At 37.5% G+C, this 24,670-nt stretch overlaps 4 protein-coding genes, 1 non-coding gene and 1 pseudogene across 7 annotated transcripts; 3 read left to right on the top strand and 3 right to left on the bottom strand.

Moving 5' to 3' along the window:
* The first annotated feature begins 718 nt into the window (after positions 1-718).
* LOC148716816 (uncharacterized) lies at positions 719-1,976 on the top strand. Its single transcript, XM_088745868.1, has 2 exons — positions 719-982; positions 1,071-1,976. Exons 1-2 carry the CDS (start codon positions 750-752, stop codon positions 1,390-1,392), a joined length of 555 nt encoding a protein of 184 aa, XP_088601994.1. The 5' UTR covers positions 719-749; the 3' UTR covers positions 1,393-1,976.
* A 4-nt stretch (positions 1,977-1,980) lies between these two features.
* Positions 1,981-3,819, bottom strand: LOC148716817 (uncharacterized). The gene has a single exon (XM_088745866.1). The coding sequence runs from the start codon at positions 3,626-3,628 to the stop codon at positions 2,054-2,056; it is 1,575 nt and encodes a 524-aa protein (XP_088601992.1). The 5' UTR covers positions 3,629-3,819; the 3' UTR covers positions 1,981-2,053.
* A 34-nt stretch (positions 3,820-3,853) lies between these two features.
* On the top strand, positions 3,854-9,161 carry LOC148716818 (uncharacterized). Its single transcript, XM_088745869.1, has 3 exons — positions 3,854-5,089; positions 5,864-5,990; positions 6,149-9,161. Exons 1-3 carry the CDS (start codon positions 4,883-4,885, stop codon positions 6,166-6,168), a joined length of 354 nt encoding a protein of 117 aa, XP_088601995.1. The 5' UTR covers positions 3,854-4,882; the 3' UTR covers positions 6,169-9,161.
* On the bottom strand, positions 6,033-12,251 carry LOC148716819 (uncharacterized; annotated as a pseudogene). Its single transcript, XR_015995598.1, has 6 exons — positions 11,948-12,251; positions 10,601-10,736; positions 9,674-9,864; positions 9,015-9,159; positions 8,735-8,794; positions 6,033-7,777 (listed from the first exon to the last, which is right to left on the bottom strand). The product of XR_015995598.1 is annotated as an uncharacterized LOC148716819 (transcript).
* Positions 12,252-18,557: 6,306 nt separating this feature from the next.
* Positions 18,558-18,630, top strand: Trnas-acu (transfer RNA serine (anticodon ACU)). The gene has a single exon. It is a non-coding gene; the product is annotated as a tRNA-Ser (tRNA).
* Positions 18,631-21,223: 2,593 nt separating this feature from the next.
* On the bottom strand, positions 21,224-23,912 carry LOC111332126 (uncharacterized). Of its 2 annotated transcripts, XM_088745871.1 has the most exons (4): positions 23,777-23,871; positions 23,256-23,350; positions 22,486-22,584; positions 21,224-21,843 (listed from the first exon to the last, which is right to left on the bottom strand). In XM_088745871.1, exons 3-4 carry the CDS (start codon positions 22,577-22,579, stop codon positions 21,602-21,604), a joined length of 336 nt encoding a protein of 111 aa, XP_088601997.1. In that variant the 5' UTR covers positions 22,580-22,584; positions 23,256-23,350; positions 23,777-23,871; the 3' UTR covers positions 21,224-21,601. The 2 variants fall into 2 exon arrangements, with proteins under 2 accessions (XP_088601997.1, XP_088601996.1); XM_088745870.1 differs by lacking the exon at positions 23,256-23,350 and having other exon boundaries at positions 23,777-23,912.
* Positions 23,913-24,670: the final 758 nt, after the last annotated feature.

Consider the following 24,670-nt stretch of genomic DNA (forward strand, 5'->3'; position numbering starts at 1 on the left):
CTCGGTCGTCGTCCTTTAGTACATTGTCAATTCGGACCATCCTTACTGAACTGAAATGACGCTTTTTGAGCGTTGCATAGTTTACGTAACCATCACCTGTCCAACAAAATTTTTTAGTTTTTAATTTCAAATTTCATTTATATCGTTGATCTTATCCATAGAATTCATGCGGTTTTATCTATTTATTAATTTTTATATTGTTAATGTAAATTGTTTCGATAACAGCTGGTCCACATCAGCTATTTTTAGCTGCCTTAATTCAACTGCTATACCAAATAAAGTGTATGTATGTATGTATGTATGTATGTATGTATGGATGGATGTATGTAGATATACCCACGGCACCTCCTATCATTCTTAGATGGCAATGGATCTCATTATGTAACCTTGCTATACAGTGTTTGGGCAAAACATATCTGGGTGACATCCATGAAATAGTCAATATGTGCCACATAATTTCCAATTTCTGTTATGTATGATATCAAGTAAAATATATCAGTATACGTCCTTTGTGAGGCCATAACGAAATTGACACACCCGTAACGAAATTAGCACGTGCCGGAATTACTGAGGAAAAGTTATAAGTTGTAATTATTTCAGGCGACTTAACGGATTATGTTGTTAAAATGGTAAACAGGCAGTCAGCGCTACTCTGTAAAAGTGTTCTGCAAATTGCGCAGAGGTTTAACGCGATCAATAGACCTTATTCATAAATGGCCGCCGCGCGGAAACGGCCTGGTTTCGAATGCATGAAAGCGAGGCTTGGTAGGCCAAGGTTCACAGATCAAAACAAAACCACAATGGCTTCTCACAGATCTTCTGATGGAACTGTGCGCGTGATACTCACAGAAGACGATATTCCTGGAGCTTCCTTAGCTGGTAGAAATCCTTCTTCACTGAAAAATGACGAGCTAAAGTTTTGGTTGAGATGTCGTGGCGATTCACTCAAGGGTCTTAAGACGAAAGCACAGCTCGTAAAACGGTGAGAGCTAAGTTCGTGAGTGATATCACATGGAGTTTAGAGTTTACGAAAACGTGCAGTTGAGAATTATTGCTTTATTATATTACAGAGTCCAAGACTATGTTGAAAATGGAAGGGATAAAATGCTGGTTGACCCTGATGGAGATAAAATTTACACGAAAAGGAAGGCAAGGTTTTCGAGTTTACTACCAAACGATTATGTCTCTCCTGTCACCTCAAGTGTGAAATACCCGAGCGATGGATGGGGAAAGTCGCTTGAAAGGATGCCGTGTTTCACAAGAGCCGAAATGAACCAGCACGTGGCAAATTCTGGAAAGCGAGTTGCAAATGCCGAGCACCACTCAATTCCAACTAATTTAAAGAAGGCAAAAACATTTCTGAAGGACGAATACCTTATAATTATGTATTGATGTATTTCACATACACCTAACTTTGATACAACTTGCCAATATTCACATTTTGTATCAAAGATCAGCTGACTTGCAAGCTCCAATCAATTATGACAGTGATTACCAGCTAAACTTCTTATAATCTCAATTGTGAAAGTGAGTGATCTTCAAAGGTAGACTCGTGTTTGATAGAATCTCTCAGCTGTAAATATTTATGACAACTACCAGTATATATATTCTTATAAACCTAAGAAGGTGAATTTGTTATAATAATATTTTATTAGAGCTTGATTGGTTGGAAAGAGTTACAGTTCAAATTTCCTCACAAAATATGATCAGAAAAATTTTGCTCAAGTAATGTCCTTAAACTATTGAATAGGAACAAATTTGAAAGAAGAAGTTATGTGGACTTAAGAAATGAAATGTATATGTTGTAGTTCAATTTTATACTTGGTTCAAATTTTATTTTCCTTTGTTCTCAGTCATGTTTATGTATGATAATGAGTTGGAAACAAAGGAAAATAAAATTTGAACCAAGGATAAAACTGAACTACAACATATACAAGTGTTGAAAGGCATTAAAATACATGTTGTGTTTACACCAATCTCTTGCATAGGAAAAACAGCACAAATTTTATTTTTATTAACAACGAGGGGTATTTATTAAGTTTATGTTAATAGGTCAAGCACTGATGAGGGGATCATGCATATTGCACAACATTGCACACACACACCACATTTGATTTACTACCCCAAAATAGGTGAATGGAATAACCCCATCAAATATGCGAAAATTCTTCACCTTGTTAATGGCCCTCTCAACATGGATTCGCAAGCTAGCAATTTCTTGTGTTGCAATCACATCTTCGGCTGACATCTGCTCAGATATTCCCAAGAAAGGGGGGATGTTTAAGGAGACTCCTAGGGGAAGAATATCATCAATGGTGAAGCCTTTGTCAGCCATCACAGTGTCTCCTTTCGAAAAGGGAAGATTCAAAAAGCCACTCCGCTCTACAATTTCCCTGTCAGATATGCTTCCAGTATACAGCTGCCCAATAAATGTGAAACCCCCTTTAGGTGAAATCCCCACTAATGCCTTTAAAGTGGTATGGTTCTTATATGAACTAAAGAGCTCACTATTTAAAAGGAGGCTACTAGGCATTTCACAGCGCACCTCTGTGCAGTCAATGATTACCCTTGTGGTAGGATACTTTGCCTTGAAATCATCAGGCATTGTCTCATTAACTAGTTCTCTGGATGGCCAGATATTAATATGGCCAAGTTTTAAATACAAAAAGTTTATCCAGGAGATAAAGATGCGACTAACAGTTGGCTGAGAAATATTAAATAATTGGGCTAAATGCAACTCAGCAAAACCTTGTCTCAACCTACACAAAGTGAGAAGGAACTCGTCCACTGGTTTTAAGATCCGTGGTCTTCCTTTTTTCACAGACTTGGGGGTGCTATCAAAACCTTTTCCAGACAGCCAATAGTTAATGTTCTCACCCTGCTCACCAGGATCCAAAAATTCGTACAGGACCATCATTGTTTGGTAGTTTGGAAAGCCGGTGTAAAATGCTACTAGTGAGTCATTTGAGGCGATGTTTTTAAAGGAAAACAACCGCTCCTCACATTTCTCGTATTTCCGCTCAAGATCCACAACTTTTTCTTTAAGTTTTGAAACCACTTTCTCCAGTTCTTCATTATTCGTTAGTGCTGCGGCAACTTTGTCCTTAAGCTCAGCTATGCATGAATCTTTTTCTGATTTCTTGACAAAATCAGTGCTGCACTCACGCTCCTGTGTTGTGTTTTCCATTTCCACTGTTAAGTCCGCCATATTTGTTGATGTAGCATGCTCACTGATAATTTCGCTGCATTCGGTGGAAGAATCCACAGCCTCCCTAACTTCAAGCGCTTTTTTTTTTGTCGCTGTTGTAGCCGTACAGCGTGGTGTCGGTGGTGCTCGTTTACGAGGCGAACTTCGCTTCCACACGAATTGACTCGGCACAGCTCCTGGTGTGGGGCTAACTTTTCCACTAAGACTTCTCTGCAAATCTTCTTTCCTGAAATGCCTGGAACAAACTCTAGTTGCCCCATTTAAGGAAAAATTCGCTCCGATATCTCTTCTTATAGCATGAAGCCATCGCTTTTTTAGGTTTTCCTCCTCTGGAAAACGGAAAAAAGAAATTTTTTCACCCGTCTCCTTGTCCCGCTTGTCCTTCTTCGTACAGAGCGGGACACAGCAATTTGTCGGCATCTCTAAGGCTCTTCACGCGGAAATCTTTCTTTAACTCAGGGATATCCCGTTTAGTGACTAAGAAATATTTTTCCTGCCAATATCCTCAAAACCTTTAGACTACTTCAACAATATTATTTGAGAAATTATACGGTCACAAATGTGCTCTCCAAGAATTTTCTGGCCTACCAAGCCTCGCTTTCATGCATTCGAAACCAGTCCGTTCCCGCGCGGCGGCCATTTATGAATAAGGTCTATTGCTAGCTAACTCTGGATCTTCGCTTTATTCGTTATGTTATCGTGTTATTGTACATCAAGTAGCAAATCAACCACAAGTCACACACGATGTCGATCGTCCTCCAACCTCCATGATACTAGACTGTTTCTTAAAATATCATTTTCCTGGCGAAGGTAATGTTCAGTAATAGTTTTTATCGACTGATTTCTTCATAAAATTGTTCTAAAGGTTTTTTTTGTTGTCCTTTTCTAGATAGTCCAGTAGTCAGGTTTAGCACATGATTTCGTTATAGCATATAACTACCGTATTCCTCTCCAGTGTTCACAATTGTGTGTACGGACGTATGTGTTTAAAGATTATTTTTGACGGTGAATTCATGTTTCTGCAAGAAGATATCATAACAGCTATTTACTGTGGGTTGGCTAACCATGTGAAGTATTTCTAAATTCTTTTAACGAGATTAGCACGAGCGCTGGTGTCCTTGCGCCATGATGACCATGATAATGGGAAACTTCTCCACTACATCGAGAAGCCATGTCTTTCCGGCAATCAAAGTAACAAACGTGGAAGAATCATTTCATCTAGGTAAAGTTGGGAAGGGGGGGGGGAGTTAAGGTGTGAGGCGTGGGAGGAGGGAGAAGGGGAAGGCGAGGAAAAAGAGACGGAACGGTGACGCACTGGGACACCGCGATTCATTTTTCTTTTTTCAATCGATTGCTGCTGGAAAAAAAAAAGAAAAAAAAGAAAACGTGTTGTGCGTGGCATATCTTCAAACTACATCTTTGAACTGAAAGACTCAGATCGAAGGCTGAGTAATGCTACAGCTGTCTACCTCTAACCTCAATGACCGGGAACCAGACCCCCACACAAGCCACAGGGAGGGAGGTCACGAACTTACGCTGCTCTTTGCACCCTTCGAAATGTATTTCCATTTCGAAAATGGATACGACCCTATCGATCTTGTTGTTCAATTTCGCTAAGAAAAGAAAGTGGCAAAGGATATTGGATTAACGCAAAGAAGCCACTTTCTCGGTTTAATGGAAAATCTTGTTTGCCATTTCCATGAGATCCGAAACGTGGAGTCGACAACCTCCATTCGTACAGGAATGTCAATGGAATTGATAAAGATGAAGATGTCCAACGAGGCCGAAAGCATTTTAAGTCACTTGAATGATCATAACCTGTCAAAGTTGCCACAGCGGAGGAAACGACTGAGGAAAAAAATTTATAATTACCCCTGCAGTGTGAGTATGACTAGCTTGTAGTTTTCAATGTAACGGACGAGACGGGGTCAGGAGGAGGGGTCAAGCAAGGTTTGGGGATTTTGATATTTTCTGTCCAAAAATTGTCATATTTGCCACCCCTGTCAGGACACCGAAATTGGTGAAAAAAGTGTCTAAATCCCTACCTTAGGGCAAGTGAGTGTGGTCATTTATAACGATTGCCAAAATTCATCATGCACCCAAGGGACATGAATGACAGAAAATCAAAATACCTACCTTGGGGACTGCCCTCACAGTCAAATTTCCATGGCTAGCCTGACAACCCCCTTCTCCTTGGGCTTTATGTTAAAAGGTAGATATGTAGCACTATGATGTATAACTGTAAACAAAAGACACCCATCTTGGTACTCAAAAGGATTCAAACCACAGAGGTGGTGGAGTCTGTACAGTGGTGTGAGAATGACATATAGAATTATACCTTTAAGATGTTGATATTGGTCCATCCCTTCCTATCATAAGAAAATACTTTGGGAAACAATCTGCAACATTGCTGGATTATTATTTTATTAGCACAGCAGTGTATGGGAATCTGGAATTTTATTTGCACAAAACAATGTTACATACGAATAGATCACTCTTTGTAGAGAGATATTTACAGGTGATATGTTGATGCTTGGCCTATCTAGATCTAATGATGATCTCAACTACCTGTCATTTTGCAATTAATTGCTAAGCAGTCATGATGATCCAAAATGAAATATTCGCATATCAATTTTGCTATAATTTTATTTCCAGATTTGCCAGAAGGAATACAATAATCTTTCCAACCATTTGAAGCATGCACATAAGCTGAGTAAGAGTGAAGTTGAGGAGCTAAATAGGGAAAGAATCAGGAAAAGGGCAAAGGAAATCAGGAAAATAGGTAATTTATGAAATGTCTTATTGTCCTGAGTCCTGCTTTCAAGAGGATTGTGTTCATTGTAGTTACATAGATTAGTGTTTTCTCTACTGTAAACAGCATTCTTAACCTTTTTCAATTCATGCTCATTTTGACACATTGCATTTTTCCTATATTTTCAGCAAAACCAAGAGGCGCATGAGATGTTGTCCACTACGGGGATGTACCTGGGTTGGCCGATGCTTCGATTACCACCTACCAAAAGTACACAATATCGGCAAAGATTCTGAAAAGTACTTGTCACTAGTACACAAAAGATGCTGAGTTTTAATTTTATGTTAATTTTTTTTTTTTTTGTAGAAGTGGTCTTTGTTACAAAATATGAAATGCATGTAACGTATTGTTATAATATACGACATATAGGTAATAAATTAAAAGTACTTTATACTACATTTTCTATTCATTTATAGAGTCACACACCACTTGGGTTGACCACTGAAAATGATCAACAAATGAACAAAAAAACTTCTAGGCTAATCATTATCTATAGTTTGATAATAGTAACAATTTAAGAACCACGATTAGGATTCTCTGTTTGTCAGCTGGCTATATCATTGAAAATTGGCTTTCTGACAGGTTCTTCGAAAAAGTATGTTAAATTAAAGTTTATGTTTGAAAAAACAAAAAAAAATGCTACCAGTTTGAGTTCCTGTTTTCTGTCTACATATACAGCAGTACTTACATATAATTTGGGGGAAGTCATTAGTAGCATAGTCTATAAAATTATATGATGGTGATTGATAATGATTTCAGTGATTTGAGTGGAAAATGAATTCATGAGCTTTGAGTTTTGATATTTTACATTGTTGGATGAAATGTTCCTTTTTTGTTTATGGATCTTGAAGTTTTGTCTAAATAGCAATTCAAAGATGTGCTCATATGTGGCACTAAAAACTTCTCAATGTTCTTCATGTGATTTATGATTTTATGCCTTTATAGTCTTGTGCCCACACTGAATTAAAGTACATAAATATTGTTAAATTTCAAATAATAGTGCTACTTCTTAAGGCAGCATATATTGCATTGTTAAATACTTCAGGTATATTAAAATACTGGTCATCTGAAATTTCTATCCTCTGCAAAAAATATAATGGCCCATAGGGTCCATTTTTGATCAAGTTGGCAATAGTAACACAATCCTGATGATTGTTAAGTAATTTGTAGTTGGATTGGCCTTGTAAGTCAAGCCAATACCCTTTTAGCTTGAAAGTACATGATGCTTTAACTAGTTTTGATGGATTCTGGATACTGTAGAAAAGCCAGAATTTCTCATCTTCTGACTCAGTAAACACTGGGACAATAAGCCCTTGTGCTTCTGTGGAGTGTTGAATATTAGCACCGACAGCAAGCCCATGCATCATCTTCAAAATAAAAACTATATTCATTTAATCTTAGTCTCTCTTCCTGGTCAAGTCTGAACTCCACAACCTCCAAATCTTGTTCTTTAATCTTCTCAGACAGTCTAACTAACGGCCTTTCCGCACATTGTCTGTCCACTATCCTGAACAGAAGAGTGACTACTATTTCAGGCTGAGTTAGAGAGGGAATAACATTCCTGTTGCTTTGCAAGTTGATATCTAAATTATCGGTAATCACAAATTTAATTTCGCTTTTTTTCTCCATTACGGCCTGGAGTTGCTTAGTGCCATAATGGAAGGGTTTCTTAAAGAAAATGCCATCTGGGTGATTTTCTACTGTAAAACCCCCACGTAGATACGGCACCCTGCTGCCTGGTTTCTTTATTGCTTCACCTACAGTGCAAAAGAAAGAGAAACATTGATTGGTAATGATAATAGCACTGACTGGAGTAAAATTTAGGAAGTAATTGGGGAAGTAACAAGCCTGAGTACCCCTGAAATGTATGACAGTAAGTCTTACTGACCATTTCCACATGTCCCATCATACACTTTCTTTGCTAAAATGTGAGACACAAGGTAGGAATAAGTAATTCAATTTCATTGGCTAGTGCCATTTTCCACTGGATTTTCATTGGCTGCATATTACTGTCAGATTTGACCTGTCCAATTACAAGCAGCTGTAATGATTATCACACAGGCCAAATTGGACAGTTTGCTTATTACAGTATTCAGATTATAAGGATCAAATAATCGCTGTTCAGAATCAATCAGGTTTGAGGATTTTGTTATAGACATCATCATCATCTTTATTGTTACCGCCTCCTAGTTAGTTCAATTGCTTAGAGCACCGGATTGTGTTGTGCGGGCTCGAGGCCCAGTCAGATCAATACTCATGGCCTTAAATACCTGAGGAGAATTTTCTACCTTTCGATAATATCAAGAAATGGATAGATATTCTAGTGTTCTTGGATAGGGACGAATAAACTGTAGGCCCCATCTCCTGCAGGGTTAGAGGTAGGAAATGTTAATTTCCCACACACGAGATTACTGTGTGATGGATGTCCTCCACTGGGGTGGGATGTGTGGGGGGAAACGTGAGGTCGTTACATGGACTGAAGTGGCTGGCAGAGGCGCCTGATAATGTTGACGTCCGATCTCAACCTTAATAACATTGTAAACCTTAGCAATTCAGCCCATGCTGCCATTAAGGTATATATCGAATAAGCCATTCACAACCAATCAGCTAATAATAATAATGATGACAATGATGATGATGATGATGATGATGACAACAATTACATGTTAATATCTGTACTATAAAGTAAATAATATGTATATTTTTAAACTTACTGTATTTGGAATTGAATAGCTGTTGTACATCTTTGTATGTGAACCTCTCATTGGTGCAAGCTAAATAAATAAAGAGAGAGGTACTATGTAGTTTCTGGTCTATTTTGATAACATATTCACCTTATTTACAATCATGAATAATCTCGTCAATTGGATGACACACTGAATAGTATAAGCTACTGATATAAGCTTCTGCTAAATACAGTTGCATGCCAAAAAATCAACAGAACACTTTCAAAGATGTTTATAATATTACTAATTCAAAGTAATAATATAATACCAAAGTGGTCTCGGAATTTGATGTTGATGTCAGGATTCAGGCATAAAAAAGAGTACCCTGCACTTGATCCAAAGTTGTACACTTGGCCTGAAGTGTCTTGAAAAATCAGAGAAGATTCACAGCCTAAGTCTTCCAGAAACATGATCTGTTGAAGTAGATGAAAAAGTAAAATGTGGCACGAGGATAATTACTCAAAAGGACACAAACATCTGCATGTTCCATTAATTACCACAGAGTATAATTAACAATTATTCGCCGAAGGAGAGGTGAATATCATCAAATAATCCCCGAGACGAAGTAGAGGGGATTATTCCACAATATTCACCGAACCTGAGGTGAATAATTGTTTTAGTATAATTTCAGAGCTGAACAACAGAGAAATTTCTAAAATCATAACATTTTAGTAACATTTACTAACATTTTATTTTAACATTTTATATGAACCATGCGGAGCGGTTTATATAGCGTCATAAAAGGAGTTGCTTGACCAATCAGATTGTTGGAAACTCTTTGCTCAGCTCTGAAATTATACTAACAACAATTATAAATTATTCACCCACTTTCAATAAAGTTTTAAATTATTCTGAATTTTCATGGTTTATGCTGCCTTATTGGAGTTTGACTTAGAGATTATTTCTTAAAGTGATTGAAATCTTTACCTCATTTAGAAGATTTTTCCTGTGAGCTGATATCAACTTAGATTTTTGAGCCTCACTAAGCTCTGAAACATCTGGGGCCTTTAAACTTTCTGCTTTTCCTTTGAACTCATCTTTTTCTGCAGATGTCATGTCATGCCACTTCTTGGCAGCTTCTTTGTTCTTTTGAGGCAAAGACAATTTCTTGCACTCATCTAGCAAAAAAAAAAAAAATTAAAGTTTTCATTTCCACGGAATATCAATTGAATTGGTTTGATTATTATAGTGTCACTACATGATTTTCAGTTTCCTCAGCAATCGAAGATCTAACTAAAATTGAAAATAAATTAATCAACCACTCTATTATGTTGTCAAAGGTTAAAAGAAGCTGAGGATGAAAACCCCTTTGGGTTACAATATAGAGCTCTGTTGGACCCCCACCCTTGCAAGTACCCCTCCTGGGGTTTAGAAACATTTAATAAAACCACTGTCCATTATTGATTTAAATCTGGTATTCTGGCACCAAAATAAAACTAACATCCAGCAGACAAAGTTAGGAGAGAAAGCTACAATATTCATTTCTTAGAAATAATTCACTGGTAGAGGTTTATTAATGATACCCATAGACGTACAGGCACCCTTGGACTTGGAGGGGGGGACTGTGACCTCCATGCCTGAAAAAATTACACAATTTCCTAATGTGTTATCGTTAAACTGATGCAGAACTGCCTTAAAATTGATTCTACTGTTGCCTGAATTCTAAGCATTTTGCCTGACAAATGCTGAAAAATTCTTTTAAATGGGGGGGGGGGGGGGGATTTGCAATCCCATCCCCCAGGATTGTAATGCCTCTAATGTAACCCTATAATTATTTTAGCAATGGTCTATAATAGTTACAATGCATGTAAATAATTTGTTCTTAGTGTTTGAAAACATTATCAGGCCCCTCACCTGACTTGAAATACTCTGAACAGAACATGTTGTAGGAGTGTGAGCCACATGAACCAGTCGGAATCTTAATTGGCTTTCGAGCTGCTTGTACTCCAGAACTTATCTTTTCCTTTTGTCTAGCATTTCCAATCCATTTCTATATAAATGTATCACATTAAAATAAAGTATTTCAAAATGCCTTAAGCTACAAGAGCAACCCTTCCCTTTTTGCCCTCTTTCCCTTGCTGGCCCTATAGAGGCCCAGCCAGGGTAAATTCCTGCAAGGGACATGGCCAAAAAAGTAGTGATAGCATAATATATGAAAGTCTGAAAAAATTAAGATCTTGTTCACCAAAATTCCGACAAAAACAACAAGGTGGAGAAATATAGACAAAATAATGACACCGTAGCTTTTTAAATTCAGACAAGCAACACAGGGAACCCCCTGGGAGGACCTGACCCTATTAATACCCATGCAAGCTGCACGCAGAAGCTCTGAGCTTGTATACTTTACTTGATCAATAGATTGTATTCGATCCAGAACAGAATGATTGGCTGGCAACAAATTAATAAAGGTAGATCTTCTTAGCATGTACATGGATGTCGAATGGATAATAAATGTAACATTCAACCACTCTAGATTGAGGATGTAACCTAAACTTTGAGCCAGGATTCGATCGTTAGCTAACAGGTTACCTACTATTAACACTTTTAGGTTAGCCTACTTGTCAGCTCCAATTAGCCAAACTTGTGCTCCGGTTAGCCTCAGAGCACTCAGGTTAGCCTAACTAGCTCTTAATTCTCTTGGCCAACAGGGCACTAGGGTTAGCCTACGTTTCACTAAGGTTGCTTACGTTAGCTCTCAATAGGGTAACACAAAATAATTATTCTTTATAATTTATAATAACGAATGAGTAAACGCCTATCTTCTTTTACCGGTATATTCTTGATCATTGATTACACTGCAGACTACAAGCGTATTTTCGAGCATAAAACGGTACAAAACAATTATTTAAAAAAAAAACATGGGAGCTTCCTTTAATTAACGAGGCAAACAATTACCACAACGCCTCATTATGAATAGTACAATCGTACAGTGAACTTCCTTGACCTTGGTGTATGACGGGCAAAATTTTGTTTAAGATTCAATCCTTTAAAAGATAAGTTGGTGCAGTACATAGAGTAAGGGAAGTATAATTCTGAAGGACAATATACCACTACATCATTTACATATGTCGGTGCGCTTTGAAGAAAGAAGCAGTCACCACAATGATCGCTATTATTATTCAACGAGATGTAAATAAGTGGCGGGGTATTCCGCATACATCAAACATGGTAGTGTTTCAGTCCAACTAATAAATATCTTACCTTTACTTGATCAATAGTCAGCCCAGTTTCCTCGGCTGCCACACCGATCTTTCCCGTATTATCAGAACTGCATGTTTTCATGCCGCCGTCATAATATTCTTGTAGTTTTGACTTTTGTACATCGCTTATTTTATTATATGTTCTTTTGCGAGCTCTACTTGTATCCTTGTCAGTCATTGTGACGAAGAAGCGCCAAAAGTACACGACAAAGCCGACAATACCTGAACGTCCAAACCAAGTAGAGCTAGCGAATTCGTAACTATTCGGTAAAGGATTTTCCCTTACGCATTCCAAGTGAAGGAATTTGATTGGTCGAAATGTTTATACATATTCAATAAGCTACTGGGAAGACTTAGATGATCATTTGACACGGCCTGAACCCACTGATCTAAATTTAGATTATATGGGTGTTAGCCATTTAGATTGTGTAAGTAGGGTGCTATATATATTGTCTATTGTAAATATGCAATCACTAGAACACAGACGATATTACCAATCTCTCGTCCTCCTTTTTAAAAGTGTAAAAGTTAATGGGCCTGACTATTTTTCTAATTTATTCGAACCTCGTATATTGTGCTACAGCGATCACAATCTCACTCAACCGTCTCACAATAATCGATGTTATCACAATTCCTTCACATATAAGGCTTCGCCTATGTGGAATCAGCTTTCCTCTTATATTAAAGGATCAACCGATTTGAGCGTGTGTGAATTTCGCAAGCTTTTAAAATCCTTTAATCTATCAGTCTTAAGAGCCAGTTGTAAATGTAATTACTGTGTATCTTAGGGTTTGCCAGGCTTTCCTAGTTTTTTTTTTTTTTTTTTTTTTCATTGATTCACTGGATCGCGGGTGGGTGCAGCTTTCTAAATCATCCTAATGTTGGTGGTTGTATTTTAATTGACTTCTTAATTGTATCGTTTTTAACGTAGTATTTTATTGTCATACGTTTTATACATGAGCCTCTGGCTCGGATGACCGGGGCAACCCTATCCAACGTTTTGACATTAATAAATTGATTGATTGATTGATTGATTGACTGATTAATTGAAGAACGACCGGCATCTAATTTCTCTTCGCTTCATCGCCCCCAAGGGTCGCAAAAATTAGGGGAAATAATCACCAACCGAAGATACTTCCAATTGGTAAACAAATTCTCCTTATCTGCACGGCAGGAAATTTCGAGAGAACACTATGGAGAATATACATACCGCCTTATTCATGTAAAGGATTACATTTTAATTCTTATTTAGTTTTTGACCTATGGATGTTTGGAGGAATGGATCAGCTAGTTAATCGATTTGGTTTTCTGCATATTCTTGTTATTTGCTTCGGTAATTTTTAGTTAGTACAGCTAATTGGTATTCTGCGGTAACTATAGAGATCCAGATGCCAGATATTGATATAATAGACATTGATAAAAAGATAGGCAAACTTGACGATAAAATAAACAGCTGTGCAAGAGAGAAATAAAAATTAACGGATGAAAAAGGGATAGCCATTTGAGAGTAGTGTTAGTGAAAGAAACAGCTGATTTACTGAAAGTTTTGTTCTATAAACTGCGGTATTTCAAATGATTTTCCAGCCCCGAGGAAAGTCGTTACTGCACCTGACACATGTAAAATTACGATAACTTTTTACCTGTGTTTGATATCGGTAATAAGCTGCTGACATCTCATTTGCATTTTGCACCACTCTGTCAGGTTGATGAATGCATGGCAAAGCGTTATACAATACAATACTTTATTCAAGAGAGAAAAAATAAATAATTACAAAAATATCTCTCAAAAGGGGCTATCTAGAGGTTAACCCTATATAAAAGATTCCCCGAAACAAAAAGTGAAAAGGTTAACCAAAACATTATATACAGATAATTAAAAACTATTTACCATATTCTCAGTCAATATTCATGTAAATCCCCAATCTATTACGAAATAAAGTCAATGAACCTGCGTGTACAATATCTTTAGGCAAATTATTCCACATATTAACGATCCGTACAAAGAGAGAAAATTAGCAATTTAAAATGGCTACTTTTACATATAGCTTATAAGCGTGATTGGCTCTAGTTCGTTTACATTAAGTAAGTTAAAAAAATCCGAAAAAGGAAGACTATCTATTCCCAGAACTATCTTATAGCACTAGTACAGTTGACTTTTCTCTTTACTAAAGCCTATGGTGTTAATATTTACCTGGTTGCTTGGAAGCTGTATAAAAGTTCTCGGTTCTCGTGTTATATCTCGAACATCCCGAGAAATCCCATACCTAGTCTTTTATGTGAAGGATACAGTGAATGGAACAGCCTCAGACTAGCATTAACATATAATGCTCTTGTATTAAATCTCCTTATCAAGACAGATATCATGGCGCATTATTTAGAAGCAGGTTGAAGACAGAAAAAGAGCAAAATTGATATTTAGTTGTTTGCCTTTCACCTGTTTTCGAAATATCTCGTGGTAACGCTTTAAGATTCTCAGTGGCTAAATAAGGATCATCAACGAGCTGTCTTAGTATAGATAAACGGTGAGACCTTTGATCGCAAGTTCTGAATTTTTAGGGTCGAAATTCCTCGAATTTTTTTGGCAAGGTGCTACGCAGATGGTCATGACAAGTGCTTGCATCATTCCTTCCAATTCAAAAATGTCCAGTACCTCGACTGAATTTTTTCTGAAAGGCATCAGCTGTGATGCGTCGGACTTCTTCCCATCGCAATCCTTTCAAATTGCTAAGTCGAAGTACGTAAAATCCATTAATTCGTCGAACAGAGTGAAAGCGTCTTAATACCGGCGGTGAAAGTAAAATACCGTCGACTTTAGTTCTTTCTCCATCAAAACATGAAAACAATCAAACAGACAAGCAAAGACAAAAACGAAATCCCCGCTGATAACGAAATGCACCGACAGGCTTTACATGATGAATTGGATGAAAGAGAGCTGAGTCATTTGCATGAATTCTAGAAAGAGATCTTAGTCACTTAAAAAGAAAACCTACCCATTCTGTCCGCGTATTTCTCGACAAAAAACTCGTTTCATTGTGGATCGATATCAGAGGGCAAAGGTTAGAAAGAGGGCCCAAACTCTTTCGAAAAGCTTTAATTCTGACCAGAGACAATAAAATCGTCCTTTGTAAAAGGCATCGATCATAAAAAGAGAGGCATTACTCAGGATTTTAATGCAATTTTTTTTAAAATGTAAAGCAGTATTTGCTCTGATTGGAAACTACGTTTCTTTTAAGTAGCCCTCGTTGCAGTACTTTTCTCATCTTGCTAAGTTGACGTATTTGTTTGCAAATTCTGTTTGCGGTTTATTATTGGGTACGAAAATTTGGAATTGATTTGAAGTAACAGATGCACTCCCCTCAATCTCATTATTGCTCAAGAGTTTTCTTTCTCTGAACGCTCCTGACAAACGCAACTGAATTTAAGAAATCGACAATGGTTTAGCGTATTCTGTGCTCCAGTCTGCAGCGATATTCGTCATCGCAATGATCAAAATGTTACAGACTCACCACATGACGCACCAAATTTTGACCACTATTATGACGAAATTCGTGGTTTATAGGGGTACAGACCACATTAAACCATTGTCGATTTGCTTTTTTTTTACCTGCAACATCGACATCAGATGAGCCGATTCTTTCAGTGCGTGACCCGTTGCGTGACACGTTGACGAAAGTGGTGTTGTCTGTACCATTATCAACAACGGCAAATTGACCAATCAGATTGTGACGTTACTGCCAATTGTGGAAAATAAATTTTTTTAATTCACAACCGAACTCAAAATTTATTTCTTCTTAACTTTTTCTTACATATCAAATGATTTCCAAACTTGCGTTTCGCGTGGTTTAATGTTACAGTAACAGTTGTCTAACTGTTGTAAACCCCTGACTGGTTTACAAAATGACATAAGATATAATGACTGTGATTAGAACAGTGTCTCTTAACGAGGATTTTTAATTAGCAAATTCTCATAAACAGACTAATTTCATTTCCCTTGACCAAATAGTGAGACACTAACTAGATACGGATCGAGCCAGTGCTTCGACATCAAACTTGGAGTCCTTGCACACAGTGATTTCAATGTAATTTATGGAGTACCTCTTAGTGCTCTTGAAGTGATATAACTCGAAGGTCAGCCCCTAGCTAAGCTTGAGAGGATCTGAGTACCGGGAAACAATCTTGTGGTCGTCATCTATGGCGCAGTAAGCAGATCCAAACATTTCGGTTGCCTTGAAAGCCAACTCAAACTTGATCTTTTCTTAAGTGCTCCAAATGCAATTTATTTAGTTGAAGAGCGCAGAAAGATTAAAAAAAGGTCATTGTGCTCGTAAACGAAATAAAGATTGGCTCAAGTCACCTGGTCGATTGGTTACTCAATAAATTATTTTATTATTTTGATTTTCTAATTTTGATTTTTATTATTTGATCATCTAACAAATTATCCTTTCACCTCTTTGCTGACGATTCTAACATTTTCTATACTTCAGATGACATAAATGATATCGAATCAGTTATGAACTGCGAAATGACTAGGGTTCTTAATTATTGTTCCATAAATTATATGTTAACAGGAAAAAACTAACTTCATGTTAATAACCTGACCACGTAAAAGAGTCACTCCTATAAATATTTGAGCAGAAGGCTTGTATTAAGTACCTAGGTGTTTATATTGAAAAACACCTGAATTGGAAACATCAAATTAGCCATGTTGAAAACAAAGTATCCAAAAATATTGGGATCCTGTATAAACTAAGACACTATGTGAGTATACACGTCCTCAAGTAACTTTATTATACACTGATATACCCTTATTTAAACTATGCAGTCGTAGTGTGGGGAAATACTTATCCATCGGCGTTTTTTATGCCTCCAGGTTTGCTCAATGGATAGAGCGCTGGACTGTTGTGCGGGAGGTCGAGGGTTCGAGCCCCGGCCGGACCAACACTCAGGGTCTTAAAATAATTGAGAAGAATATGCTACCTTTCTATAACATCAAGAAATGGTTAGATATTCTAGTCTTCTCGGATAGGGACGAATAAATGGAGGTCCCGTCTCCTGCAGGGTTAGGGGCAGGAGACGTTAATTTCCCACGCACGAGATTACTGTGTGATGGATGTCCTCCCCTGGGGTGGGATGGGTGGGTAACAGGCCCCCCGTTGATACCAGTGTTTACTACACTGAAGGGGCTATCCTGTATAAATATAGATGTCTGTCTGTCTGTCATCAAATTTATACAAGTTGTGCTCTCTTTAATTTAATTTAATTTAATAATAAGTTCTTATATAGCGCATTAAAATTGAACTCTATGCGCTTTACAATTACAATTAACAAAATTTCAATAAAAATCCTATACATGCAATTTTCGCTACTCTATCTAAACTAATAAATTATTACGTGTTATACATATATTTGACAATGTACGATATCAAAAAGAAAATCTGGTGGCTTAATTTTTGAAAAGATAATTTTTCAATATGCGTTTAAAGGAGTCAACAGATTCGGCGTTTTTTATGCATTCAGGTAGTTGATTCCACAAATACGGTGCAGCGTAGGAGAATGCTCTTTGCCCATACGTTTTAGTTCGAATTGTTGGGACCTCAAGTAGATTCATGTTTGATGAACGGAGGTTTCGTGCTGGAATATATCGACTGAGAAGTTCAACAAGATAGGTTGGAGCCATGTCATTTAGTGCTTTGTATGTTATCAACAGTATCTTAAATTGAATTCGTTTTGTGACCGGGAGCCAATGAAGTTTCATAAGTATAGGTGTTATACTGTCTCTTGATTTAGCACCGACTAACAAGCGGGCAGCTATGTTTTGGATCCGTTTGGAATTTTTTGATGTCACAAATCGGTAGACCGTACAATAGGCTATTACAGTAATCAAGTTTCGATGAGATGAAGGCGTGTATCAATCTTTCATTTTGCTGCGTCGAGAGGTATTTACGAACGCGACCAATATTTCTGATTGCTAGAGACGACGATTTACAGATGGAATTTATGTGCGAGCGTAAGTTCATCACAGAATCAAGCATGACGCCTAGGTCTCGGATAGTATTAGATAAATTAATGATATCATCTCCAATATTGATAAACAGAAAGGAGGATTTTTTGAGAAGCGTGAGAGGAAATGAATGATTTCTGATTTTGAAAGGTTGCACTGCAATCTGTTTTTCTTGGCCCACTCCATGATTGCATTAACACATGATTTCAATCTTTCCATGCCCAGCATTCTGTCGGAGGAGTTTATCTTAATGTAAAGTTGGGAATCATCAGCATATGTCATACAGTTTAGGCCATATACAATGAATATATGAAGTTCATATATTTTGAACTGCGGTATTAAATACGTATGATGCACGATCCTTCGCAGTAGATAGCGCTATCTATGCAATAGCGAAAATCAGACCTGAAAAAAATCAGGCCTGTACGGGATTCGAACCATTGACCTCTGCGATGCTGGTGCAGCACTCTACCAATTGAGCTAACAAGCCAACTGCTCCCAGTTGGCTTGTTAATACCGCAGTTCAAAATATATGAACTTCATATATTCATTGTATCTGATTTATCATCAGGGGTCTATTACGAATCAACTTAACGGCCTGCTCCCAGTTGGCTTGTTAGCTCAATTGGTAGAGCGCTGCACTACTATCGCAGAGGTCAGTGGTTCGAATCCCGTACAGGCCTGATTTTTTTCAGGTCTGATTTTCGCTATTGCATAGATAGCGCTATCTACTGCGAAGGATCGTGCATCATACGTAGTTTAGGCCATGTTCAGCAACAATGTCTTCTGTATAAAGGCTGATAGTTTCGAAAGAAACTGTTTGGGGCTGCGTCGGTGGGAGTAACGAAATAATTTGGATATATCAACAAAGTTGAAATGGTAAATTGGCCACCGTAATGATTACAAAAGCTGACGTTTCGAGCGTTAGCCCTTCGTCGGAGCGAATAGAGGAATTGTGGGTTGTGTGTGCTTTTAAAGGCAGAAAATGGAGCTACGTTATTGGTGGGTGCATGGCAACGCGAAAAACATGAATAAATTAGTGGAATGAAAAGCGTTCATTGATCCCTGTGGGATTTAGACTGCCGGTTTGAAAGATGAGCTTTTGTTCAAGATTTTTACGGCTTTCCGTGCCACCTAAGTGCAAGGAAAGACCGCAGATTGCCATATGTTGATTAGAATGATTAGGTAAATTAAAATGTCTAGCGACTAGTTTCGATGTGTCCTTGTCATTCCTTTCCACGTCTCGAAGGTGTTCTCGGAAGCGGTCACCTAGTCTTCTGCCTGTTTCGCCGATGTATATCTTTCTGCAATAAGTGCAAGTTATGCAATAGATTACATTAGCGGAGGTGCACGTGAAGTGATCGGTGATCTTAATGGATCGTTTAGGTCCCGATATTTTATCAGTGTTGTGAATGAAAGGACACGTTTTGCATCGTGCACGAGCGCATTTAAAAGTACCTGGTTGCTCATTAGTCTGAAAAGAACTTCTGACCAAAAAATTGCCTAAGTTTTTGTCGCGTTTGTCTTCTGTAGGCGAGGTATACATTAGAAAGAGTAGTGGACCAAGCACTGATCCCTGGGGTATGCCGTAGGAGATATGTCGAGGCTTAGAGATGGAGTGTTTGATCTTCACTGACTGAACACGATGTTCTAGGTATGATTTGAACCATTTTAGTGCAATACCTCCAAATCCGAAACATTTCTCCATTCTTTCAAGTAGTATGTTGTGGTCGATCGTGTCGAACGCAGCGGAAAGGTCTAGCAAAACAAATACTACTTCTTCTTTTTGATCTACAGCTCTTAGGATGTCATTTGAGACTTTTAGTAAAGCAGTTTCAGTAGAGTAGTATTTGCGGTATGCTTACTGCATCGCTGTAAATAACTGGTTCTCGGCCATATATTTGTATATTTGATTTGGGACCACCCTTTCGATTGTTTTCGAGAGAAAAGATAGATTTGCAATCGGTCTGTAATTTGAGAGACAGTTCGGGTCCAATGAAGACTTCTTTAAAGATGGACGTACCAGGGATTGTTTTAACTGATCAGGAAACTCTCCGTTAGCCATGGAGGCGTTGATAATCTTGGTTATAATTGGCGTCAAGTGTGGAATTGACTTTAGGATTCGTGTTGGGATGGGATCCAGTTGACAAGATTTAGTTGGAGATTGAAGAATAAGTTTGTGAACAATATCAGCAGATACAGGTTGAAAACTTTGGAACGACGAGGTGACTGGATAATTGACGTTGATGTCGGGTGCTTGGGCAGTATGGGAGTCCAAATCCGATCTTATTTTCTCAATCTTTTTGATAAAAAAAATCGTTGAACTTTTCGGTGAATGTATCCAATGAATCATTATTAGGGAGTGCAGCGATGTTCTTTGAAAAGAATAGGCGAGATACCATCTTGAATCGTTGTGATTGGTCAGAGGAGCTAATCAGAGTCCGATAATAGTTTGTCTTTGTCGCTGTTAGAAGATCATTGTAGTGTTTGCAGGAATCAATAAATATTTCGTGGTGAATTTGAAGACCAGTTGAAATATATCTTCTTTCATGACGACGTTTGTCTTGTTTAGCCTTACGAAGTTCATCGATATATCAAGAATACATGTATTCGTCTTATATTTTTTGCTGATAGTAGAGAGTCATCTCAAGTTTTCTATTAACTTCTTGATATTCTTAAATTTGATGACATTATTAAACTGAGTACATGCGTACTTGCACATAAGATATTTAACAAGTCCTCCAATATTCCTTAACTGTTTCATGATTCCCTCAGAACAGTCTCTAGCTTGCACAAGTATAACACCAGATACGCCTCCAGAGTAATTTTCATCGACGAAAAGTAAGGAACAACACTAGCAAATTTACCTTTGTATTTGCAGCCTCTAAATTATGGGCAGCGGTACCAACAAACTTGAAACGGCTCTCATTAGTAACTTTAAAAAAGCGGTATAGAAATCATCTTCTCAAATGCCATTCACAGTTACGAATTTCCAACGAAGTTTCACTTGCAATCATATCTATTTTTGTTTTCCGACTTTTCTGTAAGTAATTTTTTAATGCAACACCTCCATTCTATTTTCATAATACTTCTTGCCATGTGAATTAGTTTAGTCATAATTACTATTTGTTTCCTTCGTTCCTTTCTTTACTTGTAAGTAAGCAGCAGCCAACTCGAAAGCTTTGCTACTTTGGCTCTTGCACACTAATTCAAAAATTGTAATTATATATCTATATGTATTGTAATTGTATATCTTCGATTATTTGTTTTCTATACTTGTTTTTTTTTTTTTTTTTTTTTTTTTTTTCTTGCTCTTTCTCTTCTACCTGAATAGAGTGAATAAAAATGTGGTAGTTGCCTTGGGCATGCTTGTTCCATTGGTTTGCGGTACATTTGACAAGAATTTATGGCAGAGCTTTGAAACACTGTTTGGGATACATGTGACAACCCTAACCCATTGAAATTGCCGATACGAATAGCATGTAACATGAAAGTTTTGCTAGCGCTGTAGATTCTTAAAAATGAAAACCATTGAAAGTTTGTAATGGCATACAGATCTTACTAGCCTTGTTGCTTCGTTAAATTTTTCCACTTCTATTCTGGTCTTTCCGTTTTCAACAGTTTTTTGTTTTCAAGCCCCTTTGTTTCACGCATTTAATAAAATCTACGGCATTTACAATCTTTTCTCTCGATGTCTAAATAATAATAACTTTTGGATATTTCGCACTGCATTAAGCCAGTGCAGAGCGGGTGTCCAGTGCATGCTAGAAACGGGCAGCTACAGAACACACCATGAGAATCAATATTACGTTCCAAGTCGCAGTTGTACCACTCTCCGTCAAATCTGATCCAGTTGTGAATTTTCCTTGGTATGGTCTTGCCTGAAATAGCTGAGTCTTAAGAGATAAAAATACAGAAATTTGAGTTGATAGAACCAGATAGATGAGTAATTTTTGGTCTTAAGGGACCATAGGCGGCAACAGGCTAGAAGAACGTTAGGAAGAAAATGAACTGAGACCTGTCTTGATTTTCGAGAAATGCTCAGAGTATTGGACTTCTCGAGCGGCAAAATTTAAATAAAAATCTCCAGTATAACTCGCAGTAAGTTTAAATAAAGACTGAATAAATTTTAGTTACGAGTACAATCTCATGATATGAAAATTTGATGACTCCAGAATATTTTTTTCGCGAAAAGTTGTAAAATCCACGTGCAAAGCTATTTTTCTGTACATCAAATCTTTTCTTTCAAAACGGGCATCATTTCCGTCACCGCCATGTTTTAAGGCTACTGATTACAAGTAATTGGTGATGATAACGACGGCGATGACTGCGAAAGTGGTAATCGACGGCGGACAAGAACAAGTATCACGATACTGATATTAAAGACCCTGAGAGCCATCAACTCATTCAAGATCGATCGTTTTAGCATGATATGATGAAGTAGGCTTCGTCTAAGTACCACGATCATCCTTCCACTAAATTAATTAAGGCAGCGTACGAGTTTTAGAATGAAATTGTTAACAAAGGTGGCGAGTTACCTTCATGTATACTCTCATCGATTCTTCCATGTTCTGTGACCAGAGGTGATATAAATGCTAGTATCAATAACAAAACAACGCCCTTCATAGTCATTTAATCTGTTAGAAATCAAAGCGAAAAAAAGACAGAAGGAATAAACAAACAACAGAAATAAAAAAAACAAAAACAAAAGCAAAAACTCGATCACAAGGTGTGATTGGATACTTCATATTTATCAGGGAAATACACCGCCATGACAAGTAATTGCTAAACTGATGCCGTCATTGAATTGGCAGTCCAGCCAAGTACTGGACTTAGAAGATCAATCAGTGAAATCTGGACCTATTCAGATCCATACTTTGAGAAGAAATACTTATGGAAGTTAATTCACGTAATTATTATTTGATGTATTCTCTTCTTCATTTCTTTTAGTGCAGAGACGCGACCTGACGTTCTGCCATATGATCTCCTGCTAATAACAGTCTGCCCATCTGGAATAGCGAATGAATGTATTTCGCAATAGATAAAAATTGCTCGTGCATCTTCCGCGTAGAATAGCAAGTCTCTTCCCTGAGCCGTCAAAAAGAGACTGGAGGTGAAAATAGTTATGGAAGACAATCAATTATCGATCTAGGAAGACAAACGATTGATAATCTCGCATAAGGTAAATTATGAAGGCTTTTATTTTTTTACAAATGTCAAGACTTGTCACTGTCTAGCATGCCAATCATTTGCTCCCATAAAATAATCTATCTGCTCACAACTTATAAATCAATTTATTTTTCTTAACCTTGACCACAACTTGTTAGAACCGTAGCTGTCGTGACGACATTAAGACTCGGCAGAACAAGCGTATGCCACCAGATGATATGTTCCGACCTCTGACTAAAACAGTAGAAGCTGTTAATACATTTGGTTTCTTCTCAACTCTTTTTCTTGATTTTCCATGCTACTTTCAAAAGTTTCATGTTTACTGGATAAGTTTTCGAAAGAAGGATGTCACTGATAACGAGGCCAATGGATATCACTGTACGACGCGTAGAAATGAAAGATAATCCAAAACATAGCGATAGACAGGTTAATAACACTTGAGAGTTTAATCAGAACCAAACAAGTGACAGCCACAAATAACAATCGTAGATCTGTTTAAGAAAAAAGACTGCGAGAAAAAAAAAACAGTTCTTTTGTCGAGTCCATACGTACAACATATATTGACAGATATCAATAAAATTGCAACCCTCTCAAGGCTTTAAGTTGCGAATAAAAAGGTGATCTGCTGTGTACCAGGATGTCGAATTTGATGAACCTTACCCAACATAGCGTCCAAGCCTTTACTGCTTTGCTCCAAAAATGTCTGAACACTTCCAGGTTGATGAGAAATGATCCTTTTTTACGATGAGAGATATGAATACAATACGGGTACCAGGCGTTCTGTTGACAGAAATATACCTGCGTTTGAGTTGAGAGTAACAGGAGCATAACAACAAAACACGTTATTCTTGCCACAAAAACCCTATTCGATGCAGTAGTACGTTTTTTGCATTTAGATATGCCTCAATAAAATTTTTAGAGGGGACTTTTCATTTTTCAAAATGTAACCAGTGACAAAGAGCTCCGAATGTAATCCATGATCACGATGGTTTTGCGCAAAATTTAACAAGTGACTTAGAGCTCTGAATGTAATCCGTGATCATGATTATTTTGCCCAATAATGGTTTGTAATGGTCCAAAAAACTCTCGCAATGCTTTGAAACAATCTAAGAGAAAGGGGGGGGGGGTGGGGGGTTAAGAGCTGAAATGTTTTACAAAATAGTTCTCTGGTTTTTTTTTGTTTCTCTTAAAGATTCCTACATGCTTTGCACCTATGGCAAAAACAGATTAGTCAAAATACAAGCTATCAATAACCGTGCTCACAAAATACAGCTAGTATGTCGAGCTTTTCTAACGTCAAAATGAATGAATGCCAATCTGTAAGGAAAGAAGGATTTTTTAACTACATAGGTTAGGGTAATCCATAATTTTCAGAAATGTTGGATAGCTGCAAAGAAGACCTATGAATCCTTGTAACTCATTAAATATTTTTCCACGCATGCGGTTGGTTTAAACACATCACATGACCGAATATCTTCCAGCTCAAACTGGGGGGATATTTGAGTATACACCTCAAGTGATATTCCCCAATTTTCAAACTTTGCGTTCAATTAA

This window comes from Stylophora pistillata, chromosome 14 (genome assembly GCF_964205215.1).
Source record: "Stylophora pistillata chromosome 14, jaStyPist1.2, whole genome shotgun sequence".
Taxonomy (NCBI): Eukaryota; Metazoa; Cnidaria; class Anthozoa; order Scleractinia; family Pocilloporidae; genus Stylophora; species Stylophora pistillata.

Excerpts from the sequence above, each read along its gene's own strand:
- LOC148716816 (XM_088745868.1), top strand. The coding sequence starts at position 750 with ATGAAAGCGAGGCTTGGTAGGCCAAGGTTCACAGATCAAAACAAAACC. Across the intron at positions 983-1,070 it reads AAAGCACAGCTCGTAAAACG|AGTCCAAGACTATGTTGAAA; the intron begins GTGAGAGCTAAG and ends ATTATATTACAG.
- LOC148716817 (XM_088745866.1), bottom strand. The coding sequence starts at position 3,628 with ATGCCGACAAATTGCTGTGTCCCGCTCTGTACGAAGAAGGACAAGCGG.
- LOC148716818 (XM_088745869.1), top strand. The coding sequence starts at position 4,883 with ATGGAAAATCTTGTTTGCCATTTCCATGAGATCCGAAACGTGGAGTCG. Across the intron at positions 5,090-5,863 it reads TTTATAATTACCCCTGCAGT|ATTTGCCAGAAGGAATACAA; the intron begins GTGAGTATGACT and ends TTTTATTTCCAG. Across the intron at positions 5,991-6,148 it reads AAAGGAAATCAGGAAAATAG|CAAAACCAAGAGGCGCATGA; the intron begins GTAATTTATGAA and ends CTATATTTTCAG.
- LOC111332126 (XM_088745870.1), bottom strand. The coding sequence starts at position 22,579 with ATGACTATGAAGGGCGTTGTTTTGTTATTGATACTAGCATTTATATCA. Across the intron at positions 21,844-22,485 it reads CGATGAGAGTATACATGAAG|ACTCAGCTATTTCAGGCAAG; the intron begins GTAACTCGCCAC and ends TTATCTCTTAAG.